The sequence below is a fragment of the Poecilia formosa genome, unplaced genomic scaffold (assembly GCF_000485575.1).
Source record: "Poecilia formosa unplaced genomic scaffold, Poecilia_formosa-5.1.2 Scaffold18, whole genome shotgun sequence".
Taxonomy (NCBI): Eukaryota; Metazoa; Chordata; class Actinopteri; order Cyprinodontiformes; family Poeciliidae; genus Poecilia; species Poecilia formosa.
Window position 1 is genome coordinate 1051926 of NW_006799957.1, and position 11566 is coordinate 1063491.

At 36.0% G+C, this 11566-nt stretch overlaps 2 protein-coding genes across 2 annotated transcripts; both read right to left on the minus strand.

The window, feature by feature from the left end:
• Positions 1–1306: 1306 nt before the first annotated feature.
• Positions 1307–3759, minus strand: rplp2 (ribosomal protein, large P2). The gene is made up of 5 exons (XM_007546897.2): positions 3652–3759; positions 2387–2510; positions 2268–2316; positions 1585–1686; positions 1307–1435 (listed from the first exon to the last, which is right to left on the minus strand). Exons 2-5 carry the CDS (start codon positions 2507–2509, stop codon positions 1359–1361), a joined length of 351 nt encoding a protein of 116 aa, XP_007546959.1. The 5' UTR covers position 2510; positions 3652–3759; the 3' UTR covers positions 1307–1358.
• A 504-nt stretch (positions 3760–4263) lies between these two features.
• LOC103134595 (adenosine receptor A1-like) lies at positions 4264–9913 on the minus strand. The gene is made up of 3 exons (XM_007546898.2): positions 8906–9913; positions 4921–8186; positions 4264–4820 (listed from the first exon to the last, which is right to left on the minus strand). The coding sequence occupies exons 1-2, from the start codon at positions 9256–9258 to the stop codon at positions 7553–7555; spliced, it is 987 nt and encodes a 328-aa protein (XP_007546960.1). The 5' UTR covers positions 9259–9913; the 3' UTR covers positions 4264–4820; positions 4921–7552.
• Between the last annotated feature and the right edge of the window lie 1653 nt (positions 9914–11566).

Genomic DNA, 11566 nt, shown 5'->3' on the forward strand with positions numbered 1-11566 from the left:
TGATACACCTGGTGGATAAATAGCTGCTTGGACTTGTTTCTAAGAAAGGGCAAACTCACAGGATTAGTTTTTTTTAATTTGCATTAAAATGGATTTGATCTACTTTCACAACTCAAACTTGGATCAAACTGGGGTCATGAGACCAACGGGTGTATAGATAAGTTCATTTGCAGATAACCAGTAACAGGTCACAAGACTACATGCTAACTTGTAATTACAAGATGGTATGTCTGTCAGCTATTATGACTAAAGTGAACATGATGGCTCTGCTGCAGCATGAGACATGCATAATTACCAGAAATGATGATTACTCAGGGGAAAATTACTACATCCAGTGCACTGCCAAGCAACAGATGAACTTACATACATCAGAGAAAATGGCACAGACAAGTGGACTGCAATGTTACCTGCTCATACAAGGAGCATAATTCACATAAATATGGCAAGAATCACAATAAAATGCTAAATATAATGCAAAGCCAAGTTATAATTTGACTTAAAAATCTGGACTTCAAAAAATATTTCCACATTAATAATAATTGTATCATCAATTGACAACACATAAAAACTGACAGGTGAAAGCAAAAATTCAAATATTGCTCAAGTGACATGTTCAGTGACAAGTTAACTACTTTCTCAATCAAGATAATGCACGATTGTGTGATCAGTTCTCAAAGATGAATTGTCAAGATGATGTTGACTCACATGCTAAAGCTACACTACAAAGAAAAAAAACATGATTTCTGGTTCCAAACAGTAGTTTTAACAGAATTAGTTAGAACTATGATTCAGTCAGACCTCAAGCCCTGGACAATATGTGAACTCTTATGAAGCCATACTTTGGTTTGAATGGTTTTGCCTTTATAATACCTTTAATGTAAGAAATACTCATTGTGAGCATTGGGAATTTCACAATTTGCTTTTCTTTAGACTAGAGAACAAAAGCAGCAACTTGTGTTTTAATGTTGTAAGACTGGTTTGAAGGGTTTCCAGTTACGACAAGACTGGAAACGTATATTAAATCTTGCCACAATTCAAATTTGTGAAGTTAAGACTTCACAAATTTTAGTTTAATGTTGATGCATATAGAATAAATAAGTATATTTGTTGACCTTGTGTTTGGACATTTGGCTTTGTCTCTTCAAGTTAGCTTTTATGTTTGTGTGGTCTCACAAATTGACTATAACCACACGCAGTGATGGGATTGTTTAATGGCGTCTTAATGCTTGTTTTACAAATAATCAGACATGAAAAACTGCATGTTTTTCATATATATATTTAAAACACAAAGAAAAATAGTCAGATATCTGTGTAAACCTTTTACATTTTTATTGCTTTTTATACACTGAGAAGGACGATTAATCAAAGAGTCCGAAGCCCATGTCTTCGTCTGACTCTTCAGATTCCTCTTTCTTCTCTTCTTTTTTCTCTTCCGCTGGAAAAGAAAGTAAAACCAGCAGTTCAATATAGGCAAAACTATACAGATGTCACTGAAAACACTCAAAAAACCTGAGTGTACCTTACATTTACAAACTATTTTATATGTAGCTTCATATTTAGTTGTGTACAAAGACATAGACATACCAGCAGCAGGTGCAGCCCCAGTTCCAGCGGCCCCACTACCAGCAGCTGCCGCCGGTGCTGCTACAGCACCACCTGCTGGTACAGAGGCTAACTTGGAGAGGCCTAGAAATAGAAGGACGATATGTTAGGAAAACTTTCATTTGTGGCATAAACTGTAAAGTTATGTACCATATTTTTTTGGGCTATAAGCCGCTACTTTTTCCCCACGCTTTGAGCCATGTGGCTTATAGCCCGGTCAGCTTTTCTGTAGATTTTTCTTCAACCACCACAGGGCTCTTTAGCAGGAAGTGAATCATTGGAAGTCCAATTTGGAAATCAAAGAATAAAGTGGTGACTTTAATTTAGAACAAGCACATGCTTGTTCTCGACAGAGAAATGTTTTCAAACTCATACACCCTCATCATGGAAACAACACATAGAAGTTCATATGCCACTTTTAAGTTGAAGGCCATCAATCTGGCAGTACAGTTCAATAGCCGCTGCACGTCCTTAATAGCAGATTTATTAAGGACGCAGTCCTCTGCTGCATCCTTGTGGAAAACTGAGAGCGGTGGAGGTACCAGCGGCTTATATATGTAGGTTCCATTTTTTTTTTCCTTCTTTTTTTTTTTACTTTGTGGGTGCGACTTATAGTGAGATGCGCTCTATAGTCTGGAAAATATAATAAATTATATAGTCCTTACCTGAATTCATGACTTCGTTGATGTCTTTTCCATTCAGTTCACTAATTACCTGATAAATGAGTAAGATTTTTACTACATGGCATCTTCAAACAGAACTTCACAATCATTATATTACATACTTTATTCAAGCGTTCATCATCGGCCTCAATTCCCACACTGCTCAGGATCTCCTTGATGTCTTTTGCGGAGGGCTTGGTGTTCCCACCGAGAACAGCGAGCAGGTAAGCGGCCACGTAACGCATTCTGGAAATAACATGGCAAATGAGTAAGCTGTGTCAAGTTATCCATAAAGCATGCAAGCTCAAACATCACAAGAAATAATGTTTTAGAACTTGTGAGATTTATTTAAAATGAAACAAATCCCAACACATGTAAAACACTGTTGATTTGCAAGATTTTTGAAGAGGCAAATGTAATAACAGAATTAGAACATTTCACTTTTATACCAAAATAAAAATGAATCCCAACAACTTTATTGTGCTTGGCAAATCAGCAAGAAAGTTAAGTCACATTGGTGACATTTTTTACTTAATTAGCATTATGTTGGCAATTAGTCAGAAAACATAGTTATTTTGTGCTCTAGTTATGCTAGCCTCTTTGTAGCTTCGTTTTGTACTTATTACAGTTAGTATTTTCCTAAACTGCTTCGTACATCTGAATAAACCACTTTATACCTACCAAGAATTAAGTATTTGGAGGTGCTAAAACTTTTAACCCATATACATGAGTAAGGTGTGCCATTAGTTGAAAAATTTTGTAATTATCTTTAAAATTTTATCCGATTTTGCTCAAATTTTACTAATTGCCCAATTTCTTACCTAAAAAAGTCCAGGAAGCAACAACCTAACAAGCAGTTACGAAAAGGTAAAATGACCAGTGTCCTTTGTGTTGTTTAAAACCTTAATACAGTATAATTGGCACATTTAGGTTAAGGGAGAAAAATAAGTTTTCAGGGCTTAAAAGTGGAATTAAGCCTCTTAAAAATGCACACAGCGTCTAGTACAAATTTAATCATGATCATTTAAACACGAGGAAGGGGATTCCATTTCAGCGTTGCTAATTTTAGCTTTTGTTTTTGATGTACTCAAAATGTCACACATGACCAAATAAACGGTCACATTGTTGGATTTAGTTTTATACAGCCTAAGCCTAACCATCTACCTTATTTGTCAGAGTTAAACCGTGCCATTTATAGTATATATCACAGCTAGCAAAGGCAGCAGCATGTGGCCATGTTTTCCAACTACCTTCTATTTCTAACTGCGTAGCAGGACACAGACGCGTTCATCACGATTTAAGCACAGAAGTGTGTGCTTTATTAATATAGGATAATACAGAAGGTGGTCTACAAAACATGGTATAAAAGGTGTAAATCTCGACTTACTTTTAAGTCTAAATAGACACGAAACGTCGGTCACGCTAAGCAATCCGGAAGAGGGTGGGAGGTGGTCCCGGAAGTTGAAAAGGACTGGATATAGCATTCTCATAGGTTGGTTTGTATGCCAGACAAATTACGTCAAAATGTACTAACCTTCGCTCCCTTCTTTGTTTACAAAATATAAAGTTTTAGGGGTATTTTTTGTTGTTCGAATAAAAAAAACTATTCTGATTACAGATTTGTTTTAACTTTATTTTTTTATTATTTTTATGTAATTTAGGATTAAATATGTAAAACCATAGTAATCTCGCAAATATATCCAACCGTTTCATTTGTTTCATAAAATCTGATGCAGATTAAAATAAAAACTAAAACAAAAAACAGCAACTTGTAATTTTTCTGGTGCAACTGTAGCACCAGTCTTTTACAGGGCATTCATTTTGTCAATTAAGACCTGTTTCTTTTAAATATTGGATTTCTACGTGATCTAATCTTTTAAATTGTCCCGTTAAATTCTATTTTCAAGCATTACTTAATATTTTTAGCAATTTGCTGGTATCAGATTGTTTTGACAATCCAGAGAGAGGCCAGTGCACACAAGTCAGTTAAAGTCATACACAAATTTGCAAAATATTTGTTTTATTATGTAGCTGTAGGTCCTGAACTACAGTCTACAGGAACTAGACTGTAGTGTAGTTCCTGTAGAAACTGTTTACATAACAGTTTTCATTGTTACATAAATATCAAATGAAATACAAAAAGTGTAAAAGGATGGTGTGAACACCTTTATTCACATCCTATAATTCAACCAGCTCCTCCTGTCTCTCCTGAGTGAAGAGCCAGTCGATCAGAAACACGACTGAGTCTGACATAAACTCTGTTATCTTCTTCCCATTTGACACATACCAAATTTTATACAAACATTCAATTAGCAAAATCATCACAAAGATGATTAAAAAGACTAGGAAGATACGATCCATATAATAGTTTGCCTTTTCTCTGAAGGTCCATTGCTTCCATGGTTGCGCACGCTGACTTTCTCCATATTTACTGAAATGCAGCAAAGCTTGCTGTTCATCATCCAGGTCTTCCTCCGGAGCCTCCGGATCCTGGCTGCCGTTCGTTTCATCAGTGTTTGCCATTTTACAGTTCCAAATGTAAGCTACTGTCAGAAGCTTGAGGACATAAAGGAAAACAAGATGCCAGCGTTTCAATTCAAAACTGGAGAGAAAAAAACATCAAAAACTTTAATCTTATAAGTATGAAGTGTCCTACCTTGAAGAAGATTTATATTTTAGATTTGAGAAATATTGAAGAAGTACATCAGAAATTGAGACATTTATCTTCGTTGCTTCTCTTTTAGACCATGCTTCTGTTTCTTTAGTATTTGTTAGGCCATAGAAAACAGAAACAGCTGATGAAGCCAGTAATGCCGACTTGGTTATGTGGTATCTCTGTCACCAAGACAAGGGCTAAGGATTTAACCATGCTCAGCAGTTTGAAATCCCTTAGCAAGGAGGGGGGGCTGACAGATGGTAATATACGTATTAATGTGTTCATGACTAAGAGACAGACAGAAACAGAGAGGCACAGCGTTAACATTTTCTTCCATTAGACTTCAAAAAAGTAAATATCTTTATAGAGCAGAATTCTTTTTATTACTGTAAATGTTAGTATTTACCACACACACAATCTGAAAGACAAATTGCATGAAATTTCACAAGAAATTCACATATTTTATTTCAGGACACTTCTGTGGAAACTAGGCAGGAGTCAAACTGATGACAAAGCAGACCTACTCCAGAAGCTTTGGGTTTAGAGTTGGAATAAATCAGCTTAATGCTCTTTGGGTAATTGATTCAGATGGTCCAATGCTTTTCACCTCTCCGCAACATCTTTTAATATATGGCCCAGAGAAGCTGAATTAGCTGGACCGAGCCCTGCATTATGTGGTAAAGGCTTGGCACTAAATTGCTTGTCTTTGTCATAGTTCTGTTCCATGGAAGTAGCCTGTTATTTTGCAGTCTTAGCAGGGTAATTTAATTCCTATGCATATTGAACAGTGATATAATAATAATAAAAAAAGTTACACAGAATAACAACCACATTTAACCTCTAATGACAGTGCAAAATATTAGCCTTTGATATGTTTTTATTTTTTCTTGACAACAAAATCTTCTTTTGGTCATTTCTGAAGTTTTGACCCAGTTCCAATTTTTTAAAATTGTGACAAATAAAGTTAGACTGGAAGAGTCTTGTGACTCACATGAGGTGGTTGAAATGTTAATAGATTAACACTGACATGGAGACACCATGAAAACAAAGATATTCTTGACTCAAATGAAAGCAAAGAAAAAGTTGAGGAATTTGAAAAGAACATGTTTATTATACCCATTATTGCTTGAAATGAAAGTAAATGATTCACAGGGTTATGATTGCTTCAATAGTTCTGGTCATTTAGCAAACACAGACAAATTTAGTATTGGTTAATATGAGAAAAGACAATGAGGGATATCCTGACAGTATTCATAAAACAGGCAAGTCTGTGGAAGGAAAATGCAGTTGACATTTGAATACTTAATGTCTGCTAAAACATTTATGTTAAATTTGTCCATCACATCCCCAGCTAACCACGGGTCTGTTGCCCTTTTCTGCACTTAACCTCTAATAACAGTGGCTTTTGTCAACCTATTTATTCTTTTTACAACTTTGGCAAACATATGCTATTGATTTTTGGTAAAAAAAAAATAAAAAATCTCCAACTTGGTCTTCCACATAGAGGGGTGCTAACATCAATGTTTGGGAGCAAGTAGTCCTAAACTGACTGTTTTTTTTTTTTTTGTTTTAAACTACTGCAATAGTATTTGTGCATATTATCTTACAACTTGGTTACCACAGTTGACTAATTCAAGCAGCATGTCATCAATTTTTTTTCAGTTATATCAAGGCAACCTAAATAGAAATATCATCTATACAACATTTTAACTTTAAATTAAGAAGAGAAAAGGCAATGAATCAATATAATATAGGTTCCCATAAATAACTGTAATTAGAAGTAACACACCCAGAAAAAAATGCAATTTTAAATCTGAAGCACAGTTATATCATTCAGATTATAAGGAAAAAGGTATTAGGCAGAAAATGGCATACACATTTGATAATAGGAGGATGCTGTTTAACACAGAAGTCTCTCTATATGTCTTTTGTGGTACAGACAATAAAATCTGTATATTTTCTGTTCATATGCACCATTTATACGATGTTTTTCCTGATGCGCAAAAGCTTTCTAATAGCCTTATAGACTTGTTGTATTATATATTGCAGTCTTATTTTCTTGTGAATTGTCTTTTACAAAAAAGGATTTAATACATGGCTGCCTGGGTAAAAATTTGTGGCTAGCGATCTGGGACCATGTGTAGATTCTTTTCGGTTACTCCCATAGTCCAAAGTCATAACTGTCATGTTAACTGGACCCTAAGTTGTCCTCAGATGGATGTGTGTGCAAGGTTGATTTTTAATGTATGTCTTTGTGATGGAGTGGTGCCCTGTTCAAGCTGTACCTTGCCTCTTCTTCTGATGACTGGAGGTCATCCCCCACCCCAACCATCACCCTTGTGACCCTTGCAAGGATAAGTGGGGTAAGCAATGGATGGATGGAAATTAACACACATTTTTTACATTTAATGTAAAAAGTTTTTTTTTTTTTAAATCAACAGTTGCCTGCATATCTAAGTAGAACTCAAATAGTGTTTAACAGTTCCCAAGACCATGTATACTGAAATCACAAAAAAATAAAAGATATGTTAAAGAAACAGGATCAGTCACACTTTTTTTCATTTTTGAATATTTAGAGCATTTTTAGTCCCCCTGGGACTATGCATTATAAAATAAAGTTCTTCCATATATGCTATAGGTTCACAGCTATATTTTCACTCCCTTCTATTGCGCTAGTAGGGCATCGGGTGGCCACCATTGGGTTACATAACATGCAGCGGCGAATTATTTGGATCAGAGTAAGACGGAACCGTTTCATTCTGAATGCATAAACCATCGGGTTGAGTGCTGAGTTTACATGAGACATAAAAATTCCTACATACACAGCAAATTTGGGTATTTTATAGTCTGAGTAAAAAAAGTCGATGCAATTCATGATATGTATTGGCATCCAGCATATAATGAAAAGAAAAACCACCAAGACCAGCGACTTGGCCAGCTTCAGCTCCTTTCGGTAGTACTTTTCTCCATCACAAGTGGCCTCAGCACGGCGGTTGAGCTGCTGCCGGATCACTCTGAAGATCTCCCCATACAGAATGATCATCAAGACCAGTGGCACCACCACACAGACGAAGAAATTAAAGTACACCATGTAGTCCATCCGAATAACATTTTTAAACTCACAAACGATCTCTTTGGAGTTACTGAAGTTCCCATGGTGCAGGTTGTTCCAGCCAACCAATGGAACCAATCCACTGAGGATGGAGAGGATCCAACACATACAAACTGCCATGTATGCCCTCCCCTGGGTCACTATGTCGCCATACCTGGGCAGCACAATCAGAAGAGAAATGAGAGTTTTCTCCAATCACCTAAATGCACTCGCAGACAACTTTAATGGCATTTTCCTGAACCAAGGCCAGTTGGTTATTTCTCAGAAGCATATTTTTAAGTGTCAGCCTTTGACTTCAGGATTCAGCTGATAGGCAAACATTAGTGTGGACACCTGCCAGCTACCTAAACAAACTGCCTTTGTCAATAATTTATGCAGACAATATTTTAATTTACTTAAAAGGTTTAATGTCCAGCCTTCTGATTTGTATAAAACTTGGCACTGATGTTACTGGACACTCAGTGGATTGACACACTCAGTGAGTATTCCTCTCTGTTTCTCTTTAACAAAAAATAAAAGAAACATAGGTCTTTGTAAATGAGAAATGTTTGAAAATGTTCTGTGACAGTAGAGAAAAATTATTGAATATTTACTTGTTTTTATTTAAAAGACATTTCAAATCAAGTAGTGAAAGTAAAAGTTTAGAAAACCACTGTAGAGCAGAAAAAAAAAGATTTTATTAATTTCCTGTTTTGTTCCATTAGTAATATTCAATTATTCATTTTGAAAGCGGTTTTGGTCTCTTACATCGCAACATGGATAATCTACCGTATCACTCTCTTTTTAATTGCATTCAATCTTAATGTGAAATGCAGGGAGAAAACAACATGTAAATTTGAAATGTAGATATGTGAAGTTAAAACTTTTTCTTACCTTGTGGGAATTTTTATGCGCAGATATCTGTCGACAGCTATGGCCAGGAGGGAGAGAATGGAGCTCTGAGTTAAGATCAGCACCAGGCTGGAGAGGATGAGGCAGGTGTAGAACTGCGTCCTGAATCCCAGACTGATGACAATGGCCAGAGGGATAACCAAACTTCCAACAGCGATGTCAGCCACAGCCAGAGATGCAATAAAGCTAAAGGTGGTGTCACGGAGAGCCTGGTTCACATACACCACAAGCACAATTAATACATTCCCTAGGACAGAGGCCACAGAAATGGCTATCTCAATGGAGATGTACGCAACATCCATATGCTCCCTTGGCTTGACACCTGCAGAGGACATCTTTTTTTATTGTTCAATACCTAACTTATCTTTGCTCAGATTGTAATAAAATGTGAATCAGTTCCTTTTCCCCTTTTTGTATTCTCCTTCAGCAAAAGCATCTTCCAGTAAACATGTAGTTCAACTGAGACAGATGTAATATTAGCCTTGCCACATTTAGAGCCCATGAAGGCACACCGACTGTTCAGTCTTCGGCATCAAATTCAAAATCTCTGTAAGGAAGCCAGAGCTGGTACATCACCACTCTTCTCTACTCTCTCACTCCCTCCTATTCACTGACTACTCTGTATAAACGAGTCATAACATCAAGGGGAGGGACTTTGTTTTCTGCAGCACTCTGCAGCATTAGTTTTGCTTGCATTAAGTGGGTATGTGTGTGCCCTGTGTGTGTATGTGAGCATTACATTTTACTGTGGAAACAAGCTACATGATAACTGGAAGTGTACAGTTAGGCTGTGAGGATGGGCAATCATTAGCATTGATTTGGTCATATAATAAAGTTAATGTATCTTCATGAACTTCATCAATAGACTTCAATGTAGTCTGTGAAAGTGGTTTGATCTCCATTATGAAAGTTTTATAACTACTCTGTAATTTTCTCAGAAAACAGTTTTTTGTGTGTTCATTGACACTTTCTCAGGGATCCTTTTATATAATTTGTAGGAATGTGTGGTTATTTGTAAATGTTGAGCAGTAAAGACGATATATTTTAATTTTACCATTTAAAAACTCTTATAAAGGTCTTTGATAAGAGTGTTGCCCTCTTTCCTTCTCCTTTTCTCTCTCTCTCTCTCCATTCCTCTGCCTTTATCTCCATGGGGGTATTGGAAGTGGAAGTCTATCCTTCTATTAATTAAAAATTTCCACTAATGTTGGAGAATTTAATGATGCAGATGACAGCAAACTCTGTAGAATGCTGAGACATTCAGAGGACACTAACATGGTCCTTTACTGAACTCTCACAAATCAGATTAGGGTTTCAAAATCACAAACAAGGTTTTAGGTATTCTACATTTAGTGTATATTAGTACATGTTTGACGAGTCTAATGACTTAAACTAGAGCAAATTAAAGATGCCCAAAGGTAGTGAAGAATAAGATGGGATCTCCTGTTTTTCTATTTCCCAAACTGGAAGCTACAGTTGGAGGCTAACTTCACTTTTGTTTAATGGTGTGTTACAGTATGCTGGGCAACAGGAAACTCTGCAAAAAGAACACATGTCAATGCATTTTATGAATGTTAGAATGATAGTGCAGCCATCCACAGACATCTGCTCCTAATTGTTTTGTTGATGACTGTTTTGTAACATGCAGCACAGTTATTATTTAGCATCTTATATTACCTTGAGAAATCATTTTAGAGAAAAATTCATAATGATAACTGATACTGAGACATTTGATTAAAACACTAAAAACCTTTACAAATACCTTAACCATTACCAATAATCACAACCAATAATCACAACAGTGTGTTGAGTTGGGCTAACATGCACCATTATCTAGAAACTACAGTAATTAATTTTATTATTGGCTTGCAGGGAACATCTTGTACCTGTGCAAGATCAACAGCATGACAACGAAGCCTCTATTACCGGTTTTAATTAGCAAAGTTATTTTTAAAATTATTTCCAAGCAACCTAGTGATGCATTTATTGGATCTTGTCACATTGCTGTCTCCGTTAGTCATAATCAGGATGTGAATCTAAGCACTTGGGCTGACTGATTCAAGTGTTTACATGAAAACAATTAATGAAAGGTATTAAAGAGCAGAGAAGGGAGGATTAGTAGAAATAATCACAGCCCATCTCTCTCTCTCGAATGTCAGATAATGCTCAAGAGGTACAATGCTTTGCAAAAGCCTATACACCTTGAACTTTTCTACATTTTGTCTTGATAGAACCACAAACTGGAATGTTTTGCACAGAAGTGTTCCAATTATTGTTATCGGACAATAAAGTATATTTCTATTCTATTCTATTCTATTCTATTCTATTCTATTCTATTCTATTCTATTCTATTCTAAGATTTTAGATGGTGGGCCAACACAAACACTAGGTAAAACAGAATTGTAAATTAGAGGGAAAATTTATTTTTAAGAGTTGATACTTTGAATCACCTTCTATGTAAATACCTACTGCTTGTCTTTTGCTGTGTTTCTATCAGATTTCCACATATAAAAGCATACATTATGGCCTGTGGTTCTTTGCAAAATTGTTCAACGTAGGGCATCCACCATGCTTAGGTTTTGTAATACTTGTTCACTAATATTCTCACACCTCTGAGGCCATCATAGAATTTGTTTTAATACT

What these genes read in the sequence shown, in the direction of transcription:
- rplp2 (XM_007546897.2), bottom strand. Translation starts at nt 2,509, where the DNA reads ATGCGTTACGTGGCCGCTTACCTGCTCGCTGTTCTCGGTGGGAACACC. An exon ending in ATGATGAACGCTTGAATAAA is followed by an intron (nt 2,317 to 2,386) that starts GTATGTAATATA and finishes CTCATTTATCAG; the next exon opens with GTAATTAGTGAACTGAATGG. An exon ending in CAACGAAGTCATGAATTCAG is followed by an intron (nt 1,687 to 2,267) that starts GTAAGGACTATA and finishes TTCTATTTCTAG; the next exon opens with GCCTCTCCAAGTTAGCCTCT.
- LOC103134595 (XM_007546898.2), bottom strand. Translation starts at nt 9,258, where the DNA reads ATGTCCTCTGCAGGTGTCAAGCCAAGGGAGCATATGGATGTTGCGTAC. An exon ending in CGCATAAAAATTCCCACAAG is followed by an intron (nt 8,187 to 8,905) that starts GTAAGAAAAAGT and finishes TGTGCTGCCCAG; the next exon opens with GTATGGCGACATAGTGACCC.